At 40.0% G+C, this 23,204-nt stretch overlaps 1 protein-coding gene across 15 annotated transcripts in view; it reads right to left on the bottom strand.

Moving 5' to 3' along the window:
• Positions 1-23,204, bottom strand: part of ankrd12 (ankyrin repeat domain 12) — a 216,856-nt gene that overhangs the window by 23,391 nt on the left and 170,261 nt on the right. For 7 of the 15 annotated variants that reach the window (XM_078541028.1, XM_078541027.1, XM_078541032.1 and 4 more), the window contains 5 exons: positions 19,007-19,075; positions 15,791-15,955; positions 6,829-7,029; positions 1,656-1,798; positions 447-600 (listed from right to left, as the gene is read on the bottom strand). In XM_078541028.1, coding sequence (XP_078397154.1) covers positions 447-600; positions 1,656-1,798; positions 6,829-7,029; positions 15,791-15,955; positions 19,007-19,075 — 732 coding nt within the window. The remainder of the gene's footprint in view (positions 1-446; positions 601-1,655; positions 1,799-6,828; positions 7,030-15,790; positions 15,956-19,006; positions 19,076-23,204) is intronic. The other 8 variants (XM_078541034.1, XM_078541035.1, XM_078541037.1 and 5 more) reach the window with 3 other exon arrangements.

Raw genomic sequence — 23,204 nt, 5'->3', positions numbered from 1 at the left:
AGGGGGAAGAAAGAGAGGTGATGGAAGGAAGCATGGTTGCAAAATTCTTGTCTATAAAAATCAGAGTACACAATTCTGCAAATTGCAGCTTGTCTCATAAGCATGTGAATATTGACGTAAGTAAGTCCAAAGGGGCAGGCGACCAAACATTTCTTAAACCAGCTATGCTGACTTTGGTGAACCCTCATGGGAAGAATAAAAAACTGGAATTTCAAAGTTATTTTTCTTCAGAAATGTTTTCTGTAAACTACAGGATACACTTAAGATTTGTATTCTGTTTTAGAGTCAACATTAAAAGAATGCATTAAATTCTATTTATGAAATATAATACATTAACTGGAATATACAGTCATTTGATATTATGAATGACCGATTTGTACTATGCTTCTATAATGTCAAAACTGCCAGCAGGCTAGGATGTTTATTTTAAAAGGCTCTCTCATAACCTGTACAACTGTCATCATCTTCATCATCAGAAAGAGGAAGCTCTCCTTTCAGAAGCTGCTCCATTTCGTCTGAATCAGCTACATCCACGGGACGCTCTCCACGGTGATTCATTTGATATGCATCCCCACCATTGCGCAAAAGCAGTTTCACAATCTAGAGAGAAAGATATTGAGGTGAAAAGTTTAAAAGTGCTGTCCCTCCATACCCATACAAAGTCAACAGCTTTAGCAAAATGATGTTTTTAAACAAGTGCGAGAGTACCATAAAATTGAACAAGCTATTGTGGGAATGTTTTGGGCCAGAAGTTCACGTTTAAAATACATCATATTGATCACTCTTGAAAGCAAGACAATGACGACTGGTGAACCACACAACCTATACACTTTTCTATATAGTTTTCTGATATTTTCACAACAAAGATCACAAGTACTTAGGAACTTGTATGCACATTGTTTACTCCAACAATATGAAGTGTTTCATTCATTCATGCCATGTCAGGAGATAGTAAGTACAGAAGATCCAATGCGGGATTTAGTGCAAAACGTTCAATATTTTTTAATGCAAGTATCTGGAAAATAAGAGGTTTCAGGTGGAAAGAACAAAGTTATGTGCATCTTAAGCAGGTTTTGTAAACTGGCAAGTAAATAGGATTATAAATAGCAGATCTGCAAGGCCTGTATCTTTCAGCATCAGCCAGGTATGTAATAGTTTTACCCACAGTCAGTTATTTTAAGTATGATTCAAAGTAATTTGCTTTATTACAGCAATAGGCTGGAGCATAATGCAACATGTTGGCTGAAGCAGGATTGCAGTAAACATTAAAAGAAGACTGGATGTCCCAGCCGCTTGTATGAAAATCTTTGGACTCGTTTCCTTTAAAAGTTCTCAAGGACACTAAAAACCAAAACCAAGAATTACCTTGTTCAATTTCATCTTTTAAGGTACTGCCCTAATAGGATATTTCCCAACATGCTTTGTGTAAAAATCACCAAAAATTAAACTACTCAAGTAACAATTTGCTCATAGAATGGCAAATAGTCATTGTAGATTTTAAGAGATATATAATGACAATGGGGGAGGTAGAAACATCAGTGGAGCAACATCAATTCTTTTGCACATAAAATTTTCCAACTTAATTCAGCATTTTCTAGTTGAAAGTGCAGTATTAGCTTTGTGTAACATAATAACCCATAAATCATAGTACATACATCTCTGTGTCCATTGCTTGCAGCATCATGCAGAGGAGTATCATTATCAAGTCCCTGGGTGTTAACATCTGCCCCTGCTAGTATTAGCTGTTTAGCAACTTCATAGAAACCCAAGTTGCAGGCTTCATGTAGTGGAGTCCAGCCTATAGAACAAGCAAAAAAAAAAGCACAATTATTTACTTTTACTTACTGTCATGGAAGTTCCTTGCCTCAGGCATTGACTCCCAGAATCCAGCGCTACGCATGAAATAAATTCTAATTATTTAACTGATAATAGTAACGGCAAAGGTTACAAAAATTTATTTATTATTTAATCTGTACATTTAAGATTTTTCTCTTCATCCAAAAATTAACATAGGCTGCCATTTGGGCTGTTGCACCTGCGCTATTGTCACCTCTTCAACAGGGTCTGCCTACTCTAATCCAATTTCCTTAACTTGCTCAAATCCTGATCTGTTTCTTTTCAAACATCTATCCAACTTTATTTTAAATGCTTTTTATAGGATCTACCTCAATAGCTACTTGCGGTGAAGCATTCCATTTTCTATTAAATCTTTGAGAAACAAATTCTTCTCAGCACCCCCATTGTTATTTTTGTGATAATCCAGAGCCTGAGACCCCAGGGCTAATTCTCCAACCACAGAAATATCTTATTTGTTTCACTATCTTAACTATATTGGCAGCTTCTACAGGACAATTCCTGCTTAAAGTCAGTGATGGCCTGACTTTTGGCACAGTATGCTTCTTAAGAGTACGGGGGCAAGAAAGAAGAATTGTGAGGGACACAGTCAGTTTCATTAGCTTTAAAAGCTTTTAACATCACAACACTAGGGGCATGACCATCTCCCAACTCACAGGTAAAGGAACAGATGAAGAAATTATATAACGCTCTATATACTCCTTTGTTTCCAGTGCAATGGGAGAATGGAAGGATAAAGCCTACAAGTGTCAGCAGTCAACCACTGAGATTCAGGATTTCTGGGACTTGTGGTCAGACTTCAGCCGCTTTGGAATCAGAAGTCCCAGTGAAGGAATCAGTCACTGGCCGACAAAGTATCTTCTAAATCTTTCCCCTCGGATTCATATTACTACACAATTTTTTAAATTCATTCATGGGATGTGGGCTTCGTTGGCTAGGCCAGTGTTTATTGCTCATCCCTAATTGCCTCTGAGGAGGTGATGGTGAGCTGCCTTCTTGAACCGCTGCAGTCCATGTGGTGTAGGTACACCCACAGAGCTGTTAGGCAGGGAGTTCCAGGATCTTGACCAAGTGACAGTGAAGGAACAGCAAAATAGTTCTAAGTCAGGATGGCGAGTGACTTGGAGGGGAGTTTGCAGGTGGTGGAGTTCCCATGTGTCAGCTGGCCTTGTCCTTAAAGGTGGTAGTGATGGTGGGTTTGGAAGGTACTGTCTAAGGAGGCTTGGTGAGTTCCTGCAGTGCATCTTGTAGATGGTATACACTGCTACCACTGTGTTTTGGTAGTGGAGGGGGTGAATGTTTGTGGATAGGGTGTCAATCAAACAGGCTGCTTTGTCCTTGATGGTGTCAGGCTTCTTGAGTGTTGTGGGAGTTGCACTCATTCAGGCAAGTGGAGAGTTTTCCATCACACATTCCTGACTTGTGCCTTGTAGATGGTGGACAGACTTTGGGGAGTCAAGTGAGTTACTCGCTCCAGGATGCCTAGCCTTTGACCTGCTTTTGTAGCCACAGTATTTATACAGCTAGTCCAGTTCAGTTTCTGGTCACTGGTAACCCTCGAGATGTTGATATGGGTAAAGAACCCTCGGGCTTTACCACTGGAGGTTTGGCTATACCCTTGATAACCAGAAGGGGCTGTGGAATAGTTCCAAATAGATTCACCAGCTGAACTAAACTCTTCAGGCATCTGTGCTCTCAATCTGCAAGTTCGATGACATCCACTTTGCATTGGGTCCTTGAGTAAACATTAAAAACTGTGGGAGAATTTAATTCTCCAATAGCCAGTAGAGGGTGCAGTGGAGATGTCTAGGGAAAGAAAGGAGAACTAAAACATAGTTTCAAAAGAAATTCCAAGCCCACTTTAGCAATTGTTTTGCAGCGGAGATGTCCTGTTAATTGTGCACCACCTACGCCAAGCTTGGGAGAGCACTTGCAATTGGCCACCTGTTACCTGGACCTATGTGAATGTACGAAGTTCTACTGGTGTATGGGGAAGTGGTGAGCATTTCTAGTTATGGTTTGCACCTAGGGGGTGCTGCTTAATCTTCATCAGTCAATGCAGACAGAAATTTCACCAATGCTGACATGGAATAAAAGCCACCTCCGATCATAAAGAACTAGTTCACACCATTGGACAATTCCTACACAGGGTGCTAACCAGTGTATTCTCATTCCTGCCACTATACATAAATCGGGCTTAAAGAGTGTGACACCTAGGATGAGACACCTATGCCCAGAAGGTTGGGCAATGCCTCCCTTAGTGTTTAGGGATGAAGTTCAATGGTACATTGACTTTATTTCTTTGGGTGCTGCACCAATTATTACTACAGGCAGGAATTTTCTCTTGGAATTCAGTCTGCTGGTAGAATCATTAGCTTTCCCGGGGCGTCTGGGTACTGACGGGGAGCATGACGTGAATGCTGATCCATTGGCCTGGCAATAACCATGCCCCACAAGCTTATCTATGCTGATAACCTGCCAACAAACACATCCCACAAGTTCATCTTTGCTGATGACATCTGTTGTGCCATCCAAGCTCCATCCTTCTACACTCTGGACCAGATCCTTAACAAAGGCATTACAAAGTTGACGAATTACTGCAGCATATGGCATCTCATGCCTCTGCAGTGGCGTAGTGGTATTGTCACTGGACTGATAACCCAGAGACCCAGGGTAATGCTCTGGGGACCCGGGTTTGAGTCCCACCATGGCAGATGGTGGAATTTGAACATAGTAAATATCTGGAATTAAAAGTCTAATCATGACAATGAAACCATTGTCGATTGTCATAAAAACCCACCTGACCCCTTGCTTATCAAGAATCTATGCATCCATTTCTGCCTTAAAAATATTCAAAGGCTTCCATTGCCTTTTGAGGGAGAGAGTTCCAAAGATTCATGACCCTCAGAAAAATTTTTTTCCTTATCTCCATCTTAAATGTGCGCCCCCTTATTTTTAAACAGTGACCCCTAGTTCTAGATTCTCCCACAAGAGGAAACATCCTCTCCACATCAACGGTCAAGACTCCCAGATCTTATGTTTCAATCAAGTCGCCTCTTACTCTTCTAAACTCAGTGGATACAAGCCTAGCCTATCCAATGTTTCCTCATCAGACAACCCACCCATCCCAGGTATTAGTTTAGTAAACCTTCTCTGAACTGCTTCCAACGCATTTATATCCTTCCTTAAATGAGATGAACACAGTGCTCCAGATGTGATCTCACCAATGCCCTGTATAACTGAAGCATAACCTCCCTACTTTTGTATTCAATTCCCCTCACAACAATCGATAACATTCTATCAGCTTTCCTAATTACTTGCTATAACCGAATACTAACTTTTTGTGATCCATGCATTAGGATAACCAGATACTTCTGCATCTCAGAGCTCTGCAATCTCTCACCATTTAGATAATATGCTTCTTTTTTATTCTTCCTGCCAAAACAGACACTTTCACATTTTCCCACATTATACTCCATTTGCCAGATCTTTGCCCACTCACTTAATCCCTTTGTAGCCTCCTTATGTCCTCTTCACAAATTATTTTCCTACCTATCTTTGTCATCAGCAAATTTAGCAACCATATCTCCGGTCCCTTCATCCAAGTCATTTACATATTATCTACAGCACATGTTAATTCTTCAAAGAACTCCAATAAATTAGTTAAACATGATTTCCCTCTCACGAAACCATGCTGACTGCCTGATGACCTTGAATTTTTCTAAGTGCCCTGCTATAATATCTTTAATAACAGCTTCTATCATTTTCTCTATGATAGATTTCAAGCTAAGGGCCTGTAGTTTCCCTCTTTCTGCTTTGGATCAAGGAAAGTCACCAACAAGCTCCTTGTGACTAACTCTATCTGTCGAATGGCAGGTTTTGAACTGCAACCGCGGGAGTGGTCCTTGCTAAATAGGTTCAGAACAGACCAAGGCCCCTGTGCAGCCAGCCTCCAAAATTAAGTGGAAGGTACTGTGAAAAAAACACATTGTCTTTTATCTGAATAGATTGTAACAACTTTCTAAAAGATGTTAAGTGGATGTTATAAAACTGCCAACAAGCAGAGAACAGCTGCAACAATGCATGGGAAGGGCAAGTGAATTACGTTTGGACAAAAAAAAAGTGTCTTTAATGGATTGTGGGGTCCTCAGAGACTATTGCCCCAATCAACCATTCAGGTCTATTCCTGTGGAAAAATGTGGGAATGAAGATTTTGTTTTAAATATTTTACATTTATAGTTTAATAATTTATGGGGACATTGTACTCAATTTTAGTTTAGACCAGATTATACATTAGTGACAAATATTGGAGAATCTGCTGTCTTCCATACATGATAACATCTCCATCACATGATTTATAATAGTGAAATTCTATAGGCCAAAATAAATCTGGAAGATTAGCTTTACCATCTAGCTCTACTTAAATCAGCATTAGTATTTCCCCAATTCCATTCATATTAGGTTTAATGTAGCCAAACAGCCAATACCTATCTGACCAAGACCTTCCCCCCAACCCCTTTTGAATAGTTTCCAATTTCCTCACCCATTCATCTCTTAAAATGGGCTGGCTGTTCTCCATTGTTTTACCAGTAGCCATTATACATGTGAGCTTGGCAGGCTGCTTTGCCATGGGAGCAGTAAAAGCAATTCTGATTCTATCCACGTGCACTTTCCAGCAGGAATCTATATTATGAGCAATGGGAACACTGGCTGATTTTTTTTTTGCTCCCTTACAAGGTGGCACAGAGATCAAATGCAACTCTGACTGAGGTCAGCTAACTCAACACAGACCAGAGATTGAACTTGGGATCTTTCAGTCATGCATGGCTCTGTTATGACTGAGATAAACTCAGAGACATCAGAGGAAACCAAAGCCTCAAGACACCAGGTAATAAGGACAAGGGATCATAGAAACATATCGAAAAAATATCCACTTATCAGTAAAAGTCAGAAAGTCAAATGTCATCGACGTACCAGCAAAGTCTTTGACATTAACATCAGCACCCTGACTAATGAGCTCTTTGACTTGCTTGGTTTCACCACGAATGGCTGCCATGTGTAATGGTGTTTCTCCTCGCTCATTTCGTTTATTAACTTTGTCTTTTTGTCTGGATGAGGAGCTTGGAGTCTTTTTCTGCCCTGGTGTTGCTTGAGATGGGTGGTTCGGAGTAGAATCTAGTAAGGAGAATAAATTAAAATGTCTGTTCAGTAACTTTGTAAAATTGTGGTCATGTGCCAAACATATGTTTATCCCAACAGATCGGTTTGACTTCATACACAATGCCCAAAAAAATGAGCATGTAGCCTGGGCAGTCATTTTCTTACATAAGTGTACAAATTTCTTGCTCCCCCTTTCCAGCAAATTCCTTTGTCCCTACACCTGCAATTTCACTGGCCAAGAGGATGGGCAACCAACTTCCACTATACTGCTCTAAAATTATCTTCTGGGAGATTGAAAATTCACTGGAATAAGGCATAAGGTGCAAACAAAACTTTAACAGACAGTAACTACTCTGTGACACTATTTTTTAAAAAAAGGGTGAGGTAGAATGTAAAGACCAGACTGAAACAGCTGTATAAAAATCTTCTGTATTTTCCATGGATTTTTCCAAAATCAAAAGACTTGAAGGACTGATACTGTGTCTGTTAAAGACCTAATATGGAAAACTATAATTATGAGTATATTATACGACTTCATGTGCAACATGATTTCAACATGGCTATGTAGTGATTGCACAAAGAGAAAAAAATGCATTAATACAAGGGTTGGGGCGGCGGAGGGGAGAGAAAAGAGTAAGAGAAAGAAAAATAAAGAACACAACAACTATAGAATGGCTTCCTTAATGTATTTTTGAAAACTGTAACATCAGACACTAAATGGTACTGTAAGTTAGCATGCTATCCTGTCACTTCTCAAAACCAGGGTCAAATCCAGGTGATGGTATGAAAGTCTCTCCATTCTGCCAGTTGTAAAGCTTTTCTGCGGAATGAGTTTGTGAAGTTTCTGGTGACACATACCATAGCACAAAACTTCTCAATGAGCTTCCAGGGTGGCTTCCTGAGCCACTCACAGTAGAAAGGTGCTGAGCTTTCGAGGATGAAGAAGTATTCACGGACACCATTCTCAATCACTATATAGAGACCCTACTGGAAAAGTATACATATGAAACCGGTGAGGAAATACTGAGCTCAGTTGTGATCCCTTGTAGTTTCCCACTTTGGCAAGGCGTGACCAGCCCATGGCTTTAGAATTGTGGAAGGGTAGAGGAGAAGGATGATTGCCCAATATTTAGCAATCTCACTGGGGGGACCCCCAACGATGATTGACCTGGGAAATGGGAGAAAAAAATGGTGCATTGTGATCTGCTACTGGGATAGGGTAGGGACAGCTTTACCATACACCTTTAACTCATTACACCCTGAAACTAAACTGCCCGATGTGGAAGTCTGCTGCCCAAAATGGGAAAAGCATTCTAACTGTCAGCAGTTGTACAAGCCAACCATCATAATCACAATGGTCTACATACTTTTTAAATACAAAAGACCGTAAGTAATATTACCCCTTATACCTTTTAAATGTGCTGCCAAAATGCTGACATCAAATAATAGTCATTCACCAACCATTGTGTGTTTATAGTGACCAAATTTACTTTACTGGGGCAGAAGACCCTAATCTGACTGAAGATTTTTGTGCGCCACTTGCTGTGCCCTTCAACGTAAAAGTGCTATAGAATCCATTATTCTAACAGGTTCTGCAACACCAAAAAATTACACATCAGTGTTTATCAGAGGGCAAGTTAAAAGGCATCCTACCATAGGATAATGCATGTTTACGCTAGTTCTTACTACTGCAGCTGTAAATCTTACTCCACACTAAAAAGGTTTTAGTATTTATTTTATTAAATGAAAGTTTATTTCTTTCAAGTGCCCATCCAATTTCCTTTTGAAACCATTTTAATGGAAGGTCAAGAGAATTAAAAAGTCATTCTGGTGAATGAAGCTTTCACTGCCCCCACATACGATGAAAGGAGAAAGGAAATACTCATTTTCTGCTCATGATACATTTTTTCCACCAACATGGAATGGCTCACTCAGTCAAGGGCTCCACCTTGTGGTTTAGCCTAATGCCAGTGAAGTATTTTGTTAAGAAGCATCAAGTTTAAATAATAGGTAAGACAGAATTAATTATGTCCTCTGTTACTTTAGTGACTGGCTAGGTTGAATGTGGTAAAGTACTTTAATTTATCAAGACTCCATTTTCAGCTATTTTTTCACCAATGAAGGATTTACATTGCTCATATCTCTATGTGCAATACCTTGCAGTTGTCTATATGGAATTTCATCTGCCATGATTTGCCCACATACATATTTTTGATAGTCATTTTGTAGTTTCCAAGTTACCTCACATCAATGGGTCCTCCTTGCCTGGTATGGAGCAACACAAGCTCTGGCTTTCAGAGCTTGAGCAGCAGCTGGTGCTACTATGATGTATTCATGAGGCTGAGTGTTTCATGGATAGTACATTTCTGGAGGTGGTCATCCCACAGTTTAAGGGTGTGCAGGCAAAGAGGGGTTGGCTGACCACCAGGCAGTCAAAAAGGAACAGGCAAGTACTCCCGGTGCCAAGCAGTTCTGAGTATAGAAATAAGAGGAACGGATGAATATGTGGCTGGATTGATGGTTAAGGAAGAAGGGCTTTCGATTGCTAGGGCATTGCAGCTAGTTCTGGGGGAGGTGGGATGTGTTGCACCTCAAAGGGACTGATCTCCTCATGGGTGGTTTGCCAATACTGTTGGACAGGATTTAAATGAACCTGGCAGGGGGTGGTAGGAACCAGGACGTAGCATAAGGAAGGGTAAATGAGGTGCACAACAGGATTGGGAGAGACAGAGAACCAGAGTAAGAAACAATAGGAATAAGGTGGGCTCAGACGAAGGGGGAGGACCAGAAAAAAATTATGGCACAGAAAGAGGACATTCAGCCCACCATGTCTGCACTGGTTGAAAAAAATAAAACACTAGCCACCCATTCCAATCCCACCTTCCAGCACCTGATCCATAGCTTTGCACTTCAGGTGTTGATCTAGGTACCTTTCAAATGAGCTGAGGGTTTCTGCCTCCACCATCAAACCAAGCAGCAAATTCCAGACACCCACCATCCAAGAAGTACAGTAAGATATAATTCAGGTTTACAGTGCATATATAGAAATGCACAGAGTGTGGCAAATAAGGTTGATAAGCTGCAGGCACAAATAGCCACATGGGAATATAATGTTGTGCAATAACAGAGACCTGGCTCAAAAAGGAGCAGCACTGGATATTCAATATTTCTGAATAGAAGGTGTTCAGGAAAGATAGGGAAGGAAAGGAAGGAGGGGGTAGTAAGAGTATTAAGAATATTATAGTGTTGGAGAGAGCGGATGTCCTGGAAAGCACAAGGACAGAATCTATTTTGTTAGAGTTAAGAAATGATGGGTGTATCCTATGGGCCACCAACTAGTGGGAAAGATGCAGAGGAGCAAACTTTCTGGGAAATTACAGAGAGGCACAAGAGCTATAGAGTATTGATAATGAGGGGATTTATAGTATGCAGGTATATGGTGGAGTTCCCCAGGGGTGAGTACTTGGACCACAGCTATTCTTGATTTGGGTAAGAGATGTGGGGGCGCAAGGAAGAACTTTTTTTGTACAGCGAGTGGTAATGACCTGGAACTTGCTGCCCACGAGGAGGCAGATGCAAAAACAATCAATCAATGATTTCAAAAGGAAATTGGATGGGCACTTGAAGGAAATAAACTTGCAGGGCTATGAGATTGAGCGCAGCATAGGACTGGCTGGATTGCACTATGGAGAGCTGGCATAGACCCTATGAGCTGAATGGCCTCCTTTCTTCTCTAAATAACTCTATGACTCTTTATTAATGATCTAGATTTTGGGTGTGCAGGGCACAATTTTAAAACTTACAAATGATATAAAACTTAGAAACATTGTAAACTGTGTGAAGGATAGTGATAGACTTCAAGAGGATCTAGACAGGCTGGTGGAAAGGGTGGACATGTGGAAGGTGAAATTTAATGCAGAGAAATATGAAGTTATTCATTTTGATAGGAAGAACAAGGAGTGGCAATATAAACTAAAGGGTTTAATTCTAAAGCGGATGCAGGGACAGAGACACCAGTAGGTCAATGCGCACAAATTGTTGGAGGTGAGAGGGCTGGTTGAAAAAGTGGTTAAAAGGACATATGGGATCCTGGGCTTTATAAATTGAAGCATAGTACAAAAACAAGGAAATCATGATAAACTTTTACAAAATACCACTTTGACCTCCACTGGATTATTGTGCGCAATTCTGAACAGCGCACTTTAGGAAGGATGTTAAGGCTTGAAAGATTTATGAGAATGGTTCCAGACTTCAGTTAAGTGGATAGATTGGAGAAGCTGGAGTTGTTCTCCTTAGAGAAGTTTGAAGGGAAATTTGATGGAGGTGTTCAAAATCGTGAGGGGTCTAGACAGAGTAGATAGAGAGAAACTGTTCTCTTTCGCAGAGGAGTCAAGAACCAAGCTCTGAAATACTGTCTCTACACCTCTCCACATTGCTTTCCCCCTTTAAGACACGCCTTAAAACCTACTTCTTTGACCAAGCTTTTGGTCACCCGACCTAATATCTTATTAAGTGGTTCCATGTCATCCTTTGTTTTATAATGCTTCTGTGAAGCGCTTTGGGACATTTCATTATGTTAAGGATCCTATGTAAGTTGTTATTGTTATAAATATCTCAACTGCTGCCTCTCATGCCAACTTTTTTATTCAGTGACACAGGAAAGCAGACTGCAAGTCACTGCTAGCTGGAAGAGAGACTAGCTACTGGCCAAAGATGTGAAGTGCGAGACCAGCCTATCATTAGAATGCAGAACCAAGAGTGGGATATTGTTTCTTCTATAGATGCAGTTAATGTCCCTTTGTCATTAGACACCTGGGCATAACTAAAATGAGTTTTACCAAGGCTCATCAGAGGTGTACATATAAAGTTTTATGCACTAATTAAGTGCTGTTAGCAGAGCTGCTAATTTTGCTTCTAGACTCACAATACAATTCTATAATCATTTTGGCAATTGGAACTAAATTTGATTATTTTGCCTGTGTTTTTTCAGGTAGCCTGAAGGAGTTGTGCACTGGGGAAATAAATTCCCTAAACTTAAGAAAGAATACTTGTGTGTGTGAAAAAACAAGAAATGTTAAAGGACCAAGACAAAAATGATTGATTAATAATCTAAGCAAAATTATTTTAAACAATACCAGCAAACAACAGCAGTGAGGACAGTCTGAGTGAGAATCAGACAAAATCAACTGGCTTACTTATAAATACCTGAGAAGCTTAACCTTTCTCCGTCTTTATACTTCCACATACAAAGGAAGATCTGTTGAAAACTATTATTTTGGGGTGGGAGTGGTGGTGGGGAGACAAAAATATTACCATATTCCCTTTTAAGTTTCACACTTGAAGTCAAGTAATCTCCCAGTAGCTATTCTGATTCCTGGCCTTATTTATACGGCAACAAGTAAAGATGCTCAAGCTGATTGACAGCACCAGTTACACATGGTACATTAAACGTGACCTTTACCAACATGATGTGACCTAGATGCACCATCAATCACATGCCACCTTTCCCCTAGAAGTCATGCAATCTCCTGGGAGAAGCAAAAAAGGAAATAGGACATAGACCATTCTAGGACAAATTATGGGAATTTCTTCTGATCAATTATTGTTGATTTAACCAATAATATCAATGCCAAGTTATCTTAATTTGTAAATAAATATAAACATTGATAAAATCTACAGAAGGTGTACACAAATAGACCTTGCCCACCACCCATCCCCTATACTAAATGAGATACCAAGACCACTCCAAGCAATGACACATCAGAGATTAATATTGGCTTTCTGTAAACTTTAAACGTTGATAAGAGAATGAACAAGATTATACCTCTGTTAATAATCTAGAATTATTTCTCATTTGTTCAATTTCACCATGGAAACAGGAAGTATAGCACAATTGTATGTGATACTTGAACAGAGTTTCCAGCGTTACTGGGCAATTTGAAGCCAACATAGACAGCTAGAGCAGCAAAACATATGACATTGAACAGATAAAACAGGAAAATAATGCTCTGAAAAGACATAAACACTATCCTAAGTAGGTTCCTTGGAGCCACCCTTCACAGAAACCCATACTATCCTATTAGATCTCCACATCCAACGTACATTATCCCAGTCAAATAGAAGCTTTCATGGGCAACATTTCAGATTTGTCTATGAACTGAATTGGCTTTATCTGCAAATAATCAGGTAAGCTTAATTTATTCATCGTTAAGTAAGCTATTTGAGAAGCTGTAGAACGACAATAATTACTACTGCTCTCCTGCCAGATCCTACAAATGAAATAAGCTAGGAGAGGAAATACCCGAGGAGGATGGCTAGTTATCTCTTAATGTTTAGACATACACTGACAGTGATTAGCTGTTTCCAAGACAACTGTGTGCATGTCCATCTGTGTGGGTACCTTGGTATCTGCCTCAGAGCTGTGGTAACGAAAATTAAGCATATCGCCTGGGCACCCTCTACTGGCATATGTATCGATCAAAGCTGGATAATAGTGCTCCAGAGTTTATATTGCGCCTTGAAGGCATCAGCATTGATTGCTACTGGTTCTAAGGCCCACCCAAAAACTGAGGCACACCTTAGTAACCAAATGTTGGAGGAGGTTGCATATGCTGTCTTGGTACTTTAAGTTTCCAAGGAATGGTAATAAAATTCAGTGAAACATTCGGTGATTGAAGCAGTCTGTACCAAGTTTCCCTGCATCTGGATGATCTGATCTCGGACACATTAAAGGTCATAATTCCTTTCCAGTAATTTTGGTGATCTCTGACCATTGCAACTGAGATTTGAACAAATCTGATCAGTTAAATCATAAATGAATCGAAGAAACCAGGACAACTTTGAAGGTTCCCAGTACCAGAAAGATTCTGTGGCAATGTAAGCCTATTCTGAAGCCTCAAATTGGTTTGAGGAAAAAAAAATCTATATTGCCAATAAGTTCAAAAATCAATGGTGCCATTTGGATATTGATTTATAGTACCTAAAAGTAAAGCAAAACTGCAAAGAAAATCACAGAAAACAATAGAAAAAGTGAAGCCACTTTAGAATCAGTGAGAAAACAAAGTCAAAATCAAAACCATTAGAGGGATGTCCTGATTTTATTCCTTTGTATAGCAAAATAGGATAGTATAGGTTACAAGATGGAGGTTAAAAGAACTTGCATTCCACATAAAAATTAGGCTGAAATTCAACAAAAGAGAGGAAGGACACCTGCTTTGAAATCTGAAAATACAGAAGTACTCAACCCTGCCCAAAAATAATGACACCCAAGGGTTAGAGAGAGTTCTGATTTGTACAGAGGCTGACTGACTGAAGTATAAACAGTATTAGAAGAGATGAAAGGACAGCAGAAAATCCGAATGTGTCCAAAAAAGCCATTTAATTTTTTTCCAGTTCTGCAAGACACAGCTGAAGTGCTAGTGATTAGATAGGAGCTTAGATTTTTCTCCAAAATACTCCTTTATTACCAAAAACAAGCAGTAAGTGGGTGGGTCAGCCTCCTGTTCATTTTAAAAAATTGCCACTGGCATTTTCCTTTGTCTGTCCTGCTGTATGCCAATGATGGGAGATAGGCATGGACTAACGTCCCATTTGTCAGTCACTGTCTCAGCCTCCCCAGGAATAATGTCTGTACCATAAAGGTGTTTGAAGTCTTTTGATGGTATGAGACAGGTTGAAAGCATTACTACATTTAAGTCCTTCTTCAGTTGCAGGTACTTCTCTCTGCTGTTTCCTATCCCCTTTGGAGGGATTATGCAAAGCAAGCCTCTGCTTTTTAATTTTTTCTGTTTTACTAAGCTGCTGGCCTGCCTCTTTAAAGCATTGGCAGTGAGTGAAACATGATATTCCCTCCCACATTGCAGCCATTTGGTCTTAATAATTTATCATGTATGAAAGCAAAAGCTTGTATCATGAAAAAAAACCTCAAGATTCTTGTACCAGATAGAATAAACTCTAGAATCCCCAAGAAAACGATTACTAGGTAAAATACCAATTATGTTCCCAAATTCTGAAACTAAGGATTCATAATGAGGTGCAGCACCACAGCCAACAGCAGGACTCCAGGATCTGACAAATGGCATGCTTCATCTGTGAATTTAGACAATGAGTTTCAGCTGGCAATTCAATCATGATAAACCAAAGGAACTGCTGCCTAAGGAACAGTGAGGGGAATCAGCACCTTCAGAAGAGGTGGGAAGAAAATTGGACAAAAATTTAATCAAGAGAACATGGGCAGTTTCTTTTCTCACACATATTTCATGTTCAACATGTGCTGTTAAGATACAACAAAATAAAAGCAAAATACTGTGGATGCTGGAAATCTAAAATAAAAACAGGAAGTACTGGAAAAACTCAGCAGGTCTGGCAGCCTCTGTGGAGAGAGAAACAGGAGTGAACGTTTCAAGTCCATTTGAGTTCTTCAGAGCTGATGCTGCTAGAGCTGCTGAGCTTTTCCAGCATTTCCTGTTTTCATTCCTGTTAAGATACAGGATGACTATATGATGCCCAATTAGCAAGCTTCCTGTCTTATAACGGAAAACCTCGTTGTGTAACTGGATACAGGATGACTTACTTTTGAACTAAAGTTAACTGAATTTGTAAGAATCTTGCACATTTTCACAGCACTTAACGCTTGTCAATCTAAAGTATGATTAACTTTGCAATATTATTCACTATTCCAAATTAGCAAAAACTTTTTAAAAATTAAGTTCATTTAGGAGCTCATAAGTATTACACAATTATAAAATTTAACTTAAAAAAATATGGTTGGTATGACCTGGACTGTTATCTCTTGCAGTCATCTGCATCACTAGAGCCATCTGCTGACGTTCCGACAGTGGATACCCAATAAGTATGCCGCCAAGCGTGGCTTTGCAAACAGGAACAGATTTTTTGTTTCCAGGCTCCTTTTTCATTTTCTTTTTCTCAGGACCTTCTTTTTCTGAAATTTAAAAAAATTGAATGTTACTTTTTTTAAAAAAATTTATTTCTAAAATCTGACACCATTCCCTCAGCTCACCTGGCTACAATAATTTATTAATGCATGACATAAAAAAAAATGGACGGAAGAATTCAAAATTCCCAGTCCCAAACAGGTTGCTTTTATTTCAAGGGGGGGATTGGATTACAAATTATCCTTCAGTGTACATACAGGGCCTTGGTCAGACCCCATCTGGAGTACTGCATTCAGTTTCAGACACTGTACCTCAAAGAAAATATATTGATCTAGGAGAGGGTGCAGTACAGATTAACCAAAATTATACCAAAGCTTCAAGTGTTAAATTGAGGACAAGTTACATAAACATGATATTTATTCCCTCAAATATTGAATTTGAATCTGACTGAGGCATTAAAATGTGAAAAGAATTTGGTACAGAGAAATTGTTTCCTCTAATGTGGAAATCAAAAATGAGGGAGCATAATTTTGAAATTAGAGCTAGGCCATTTAGGAGAGTAATGAGGAAGCACTTTTTCTACACTAAGTAAAGGAGAAATTTGGAATTTTTTCCTCCCAAAAGACTGTAGATGCTGGCACAATTAAAGCCTTCAAGATTACAATCCACAGATTTTGTTAGACAAGGGCTTCAAGGGATTTGGAGCTAAGGCAGGTAAGTGGATTTGAGGTACAGATCACTCATGATCTAACTGAATAGTGAACAGGCTCGAAGGGCAAAGTGGCCATCCCTTGGCTACGCCAACATTCAAAAAGTAAGTAAAAGGTTCTAGTAAACTACCGGACTGACAGCTTGAATGGACATCCTGTAGATTATTTCCCTTTTCTGTGGGAAAATGCTTAGCCTACATTCTGCATCTAAGCAGCAGTTATCTACGTAAGAAGCTAGGGGAAGAGACCCATGTTCTATCACTCTAAATTGCAGCATTGCTGAGAGGGGCCCTTAAGCAATACAAAATTTAGGTTTGTGGCTCATGAAAAACACAGCTCGAGCACTAAGATTTGAATAGCTTGCAGAGCAGATGACAATGTTTAATGTTTTAGGATATTGAATCTTGCCAACAAAACATTTTAAAAAATATAAACACGTCTTCTTTGTGAACAAGTTACTTACAAAATACAGATTAAGTACACCATTTTATTTAGCATAATCTCTTCCAATAAATGCAAAGTAGCAAATAATTAGTTTTTAGATTTTAGGTTTTCAAAAAGAAGTTTTATAGTACTTTAACAATCTTCCATTTCATCTTTAGGAGCTCCAAGGAGATGAAGGTGAGTAAAGTTATTCTACACCATCAACTTACATATGATTAATTTTACTGGACATTTCATTAGAAAGGCAATACGTATATTAATTTTGAAACTGTAACTTCAAAGTATTTAGTTGTAATGCAGTTCAGAAATGTGACCTTTTTAGCTCCTATTTTCAACTTGCAATTCAATTGGTATTAACTGAAAATATTTCCCTGTTTAGACCATCATGGCGAGCACTAGTTACTGAACAATCTATGTCATGATCAAGAAACTCTTCTGGATTTTTTCTACTTAATCTACCCAAGGTTGGAAATATTAGCAAACAAGTGTTGCTTCTTCCTTTGAAAATTTGCTGTCTTGGGTTGGCAGAATCACGGCAAGCTGTAATTCTCCACAAATGCCCAGTTGAGATATAACTTGCAGGTTTAAGGGTAGTAGTAAAAAAATAACTGAGTTAGGGTAACTTGACATGAGCAAAATGAATCATGGGTTAACCAGCAGAGAGGGGGTAGGTGCAGCATGTGCTACAATCATCTGCTTGCAGAATAGAAAGCCTGAACTGAGATAGACAGCTGGCAGTGATTAACTGTATTGCTGCAGACATAATAGACCCTTAGAAGAGTACTGAATCACATGACCTTGAATGCAGCATTGATTGTATCAATTGACTTTAGGAGTGCCTAAACTGAAAATAGTTAAGTGAGATTACCACAGATACAGAAGTATAGTGGAAGAAATGGTGAATGGAGAAACCTTCAAGCGATGAGGCCTACTGTCTGTACTACTGAATGAAACAAAGCCAGTTTCAATCTTTTCTTAGACAAGTAAAATAGCACACAGAGTGGTAGTTACCTGTAGCTTCAGATCAAAGTAGATGTGTGAAAGAAGATGGCATAAATAGTGAGTGCACTGGTGTTATGTGGCCAGCTGAAGCAGAAGAGTTCACACTCAGGATGCCGAAGGTTCCGCCCAGTAGGCGGTTATATGCAAATATACATGAAGGTGATTCACATCCGTATATGATGATTGATAGACCAACATAAGGTAGATCAGAAGTTACCCTTGTATTTCTTGAAATATTAAAGTTGCCGAGGCTGGATGCTCGGGGCTATTAATTAATAAAGTTACCTGGAGCAGTTATATTCTTACACAACTCAGCTCAAAATCATGGGCGTCAGGACAGAGTAGATGGGGGAAACTGTTCCCATTCTTGAAAGGATCAAGGATGAGAGGCACAGATTTAAAGTAATTGGCAAAAGAAGTAAAAGCGACATGAGGAAAAACTTTTTCAAGCAGTGAGTGCTTAAGGTCTGGAATGCACTGCCTGAGAGTGTGCTGGAGGCAAGTTCAGTCGAGGAATCCAATTAGAATTAGACTGTTATCTGAAAAGGAAGAATGTGCAGGGTTACGGGGAGAAGGCAAGAGAATGACACCAAGTGAATTGCTCATTCAGAGAGTCAGTGCAGACATGGACCAAATGGTCCCCTTCTGTGCTATAGCAATTGTGATTCTGTGAACTCAGTTTCCATGGCAGACCCCGCAAGTTAAACCAGAGGAGCTGCGTTTTTGTGTTGTGTAGAACACAATTAAATAAGTTAAGTAGCAAGTGGGACTGGCCATAGAATGCTGTCAGACTGTAGCATACTGCACACACCATTGAGAAGTCAGAAAAAATAAATGTCACAAACATCCAATAATAATAATGTGGAATTAGACATTTTTTTCAAGTAACAATTATTTGGAGATTGGGGAAAAGAAGCTTTCACAAAAGTTAACAGCATTTACCAGAGTATGTCCTATAAGGTGGTATTAATCGTTCTCCCCAGGTTTCACTTGAGTGTCCTGGATCTGAATCTAAAGACCAAGAGAAAATGCAGAGTAAGAAAAATATTCAACATTTGAAGTATTTTGTTTGCAAAGGAAATCCTGTACTCTTTAATAAGCTAGGGTAATGAGGAATTTCTAGCTTGATGGCAGTCTGTTCAAAAACGTTTTCTTCAAGATCTTGAACATTTTTTTGATCTTTTAAACGAGAACTGCATAGACATATTTTCAAAAGACAACAACCAAAGTATCACCAAAAATCCCTCCCTTATCCACTGTGAACACTAACCAAAACTACTCGAGTGCTTGCCAAGGAGAACTTGGCATAATTTGAGGAACTAAATTCTGTCCATCAACATTGATGAATGAATAAAATATCAAAGATATGATTCTTTTTGATTTGTTGAAGGATAAAGTTCTGAATCCTGCAACTTACTAGGTTAATAAGATGAAAAACAAGCTTGTGCAGTATTTTTCATCAGCCTGGAGCTCTTTCCTTCTCAAGGTTAATACATTGTTTAAAAACATGTGTGTGCCTGTGAGGTCTATTTTTAGATCCCGGCAAATCAACATTTCAGAAACTAAAATTTCCAGTCATGTGAATCTAGTCAAGCGGAAGGTCCATAATTAGCCAATCAAATAGACGAATTTAAGTCATGTGACTCAAAACTAAGATAAAAGGGACTTTCCTTTCAGTATTTGTAACATATGTGCAACTGAACTGGGAATGGTAGCACAGTGGCAATGTTACTGGACTAGTAATTCTGAAGCCCTGACTAATGCTCCAGAGACACGAATTCAAATTCCACCAAGATTGCTGTTGGTAAATTTAATTAAAAAGTCTGGAACAGAAAGCTATCCTAAGTAATGGTGAATATGAAGCTAACAGATTGTTGTAAAAACCCATCTGATTCACTAATGTCCTTTAAGGAAAGGAAATCTGTCCTTACCTGATCTGACCTACATGATACCAGACCTACAGCAATGTTAACAACTCTGAAATAGCCAGAAAAGGCGAAAAACAACAGATCACACAGCACTGACGTAGGAACCTAGGCACAGCCTGACAGTCACACTCATACCTTACAGCTAATGCCCCAGGCTCTTTCATCACCAGGCAGAATTTTATGGCCCCATCGTGGTGGGGCGGGGCCATAAAATTCTGCCCACCATACCTGAATTTGTCCTGCCCACCAGCAGGGTAGACCCATCACAGGTGGTGGCACAGCGGTATACAACAGAGAGCAAGTGGCTCTGGCAATCCTCAACATTAACTCTGGATCCGACGAAATTTCATGGCATCAGGTCAAACATGGGCAAACATTACCAACTACCATCCTCCCACAGCTCATGAATTAGTACTCCTTCATGTTGAACACCCCTTGCAAAAAGTACTGAGGAAAGGCAGCAAGGGCACAAGATGTACTGTGGGTGGGGGACTTCAATGTCTGTCACCAAGAATGGCTCGGTAGCACCACTACTGCCCTAGCAGGCAGAGTCCTGAAGGACATGTCTTCTAGACTGGTCCTGCCGTAGGTTGTGAGAGAACCAACAAGAGGGAAAAGCCTCCTTGACCTCAACCTCACCAATCTACCTGTCACAGATACATCAGTCCCTAACAACATTGTTAAGAGTGACCATTACACAGCCCTCACGGAAACAAATCTCGTCTTTACACTGGAGACACCCTCCATTGTATTGTGTGACACCACCACTGTACTAAATGAATAGATTCAGCAGCTCATCTGGACATCCATTCAAAAACACAAGAAATAGGAGCAGGAGTAGACCATATGGTCCATCAAGCCTGCTCCACCATTCAATATGATCATGGCTGATCTGGGCTTCAACTCCATTTTTCCATCTGCTCCCTATATCCCTTAATTTCCTGAAAGAACAAAAATCTGTCTATCCCAGCCTTGAATGTATTTAACGAAGGTGCATTCATAACCCTCTGGGGTAGAGAATTTCAAAGATTCACAGCCATTTAAGTGAAGTAATTTCTCTGCATCTCAATCCTAAATGATCAGCCCCTTATCCTAAGACTGTACCCCCTTGTTTTAGATTCCCTGACCAGTGGAAACAGTCTCAGTGTTCACCCTAAGAAGCCCCTTCAGAATTTTGTAGGTTTCAATGAAATTGTTTCTCATTCTTCTAAAATCCAGAGAATGTAAGCCCAATTTACTCAGCCTCTCATCATAGGACAACCCCCTCATCCCAGGGACCAATTTATGTACCACCTCCAATGCAGTATATCCCTTCTTAAATGTGGAGACCAAAACTTCACACAGTACTGCAGATGTAGTCTCAACTATACAACTGTAGCAAGACTTCTTTATTCTTGTAATCCAATTTCCTTGCAATAAAGGCCAACATGCCACCTGTCTTCCTAATTGCTTGCTGATTCTATACGCTAACTTTGTGTTCCTTGTATGAGCACACCCAAGTCTCTTTGAACATGAACACTTACAAGTTTCTCACCTTTTAAAAAATGTTCTGCTTTTTTATTCTTACGACCAAAGTGAATAACTTCACACTTCCTTATACTTCATCTGACATCTTGTTGCCCACTCACTTAAACTGCCTATATCTCTCATCACCCTCTCTGCCTCTTTCCCACAGCTTACCTTTCCACCTAGCTTGGTATCCATGAGGTGCTGTGGGACATCAGCAGCAGAATTAAACACAACCACAATCAGAGGAAGTGGCACATGACAGACAGAATGAAGTGATTGCATAACCAGTGGAGCATATCAAAACCTGCAAGTCCTGCCACACCCAGTAGTGAATGATGGCGGACAATTAAAGAACTAAAAGAAGCAGCTCCACGCAACATCCTCACCCTCAATGATGTGGAAGCCCAGCGCATCAGTTCAAAAGACAAGGCTGAAGTATTTGTGACTATCTTCAGCCAGAAGTGCCAAGTGGATGTCCATCTCTGGCTCTTACCATCAACATAGGTGCCAATTTTCAGCCAGTTTGATTCACTCCATGTGATATCAAGAAACAGCTGAAGACACTGGATAGAGCAAAAGCTAAGGGTCCTGATAAGATTCTGGGAGTAGTACTGAAGGTCTGTGCTCTAGCAATAGTTGCACCCCTAGCCAAGCTGTACAGCTACAACACTGGCATCTACCTGACAATTTGGACAATTGCCCAGGTATGTCCTGTCCACAGAAAGTTGAATCACTCCAATATGGCCAAATACCGCCCCATCAGCCTACTCTCAATCATCAGCAAAATAATGAAAGGTGCCACTGACAGCGCTATCAAACAGCAGTTTTTCAGTACTCACGATACATTGAAAGCCAATGCATTCCCTCTGATAAAAGAGAACCCTTTAAATGTTCTGAATGTGAAAAGAATTCATCAGCAATAACCTGCTTACCAGTGGAGGCGGTGGCATAGTGGTATTGTTCACTGGTCTAGTAATCCAGAGACCCAGGGGTAATGGTCTGGTGACCCGGGACAGATGGTGGAATTTGAACTCAATAATACAATCTGGAATTAAAAGTCCGTTGATGACCATGAAACTATTGTCGATTGTCATAAAAACTCACCTGGTTCACTAATGTCCTTTAGGGAAGGAAATCTGCTGTCCTTACCTGGTCTGGCCTACATGTGACTCCAAACCCACAGTAAGGCGATTGACTCTAAAATGCCCTCAGTCAATTAGGGATGGGCAATAAATGCTGACCTAGCCAGATGCCCATGTCCCAAGAACGAGTAAAAAAAAATAAAATAAAAATACCTGGAAAAACTCAGCAGGTGTGACAGCATCTGCGGAGTAAAAAAAATCTCAGTTTGTGATGTGTCAGGGCCGCTCAACTCCAGACTTCATTGCAGCCTTGATCCAAAAAAGAGGTGATAGTGAAATCATTTCACTGAACGTGGCACAAAAGGAGCCCTGGTAAAATTGAAATCAATGGGAGTCAGGAGGAAACTCTCCACTAGTTGAAATCATGCCTGGTATAAAGGTTGTTGCTGTTCGAGGCCGATCATCTCAGCTCCAGGACATCACCGCAGGAGTTCCTTAGGCTAGTGTCCTAGGCCCAACCATTTTCAGCTGCTTCGTCGATGACCTTCCTTCCATCACAAGGTCAGAAGTGGGAATGCTCACCTTTGATTGTCCAGTACCATTCGCGATTCCTCAGGTATT

Source organism: Cetorhinus maximus, chromosome 4, assembly GCF_964194155.1.
Source record: "Cetorhinus maximus chromosome 4, sCetMax3.hap1.1, whole genome shotgun sequence".
NCBI lineage: Eukaryota > Metazoa > Chordata > Chondrichthyes > Lamniformes > Cetorhinidae > Cetorhinus > Cetorhinus maximus.
This window is presented reverse-complemented; position numbering and strand designations above follow the sequence as displayed.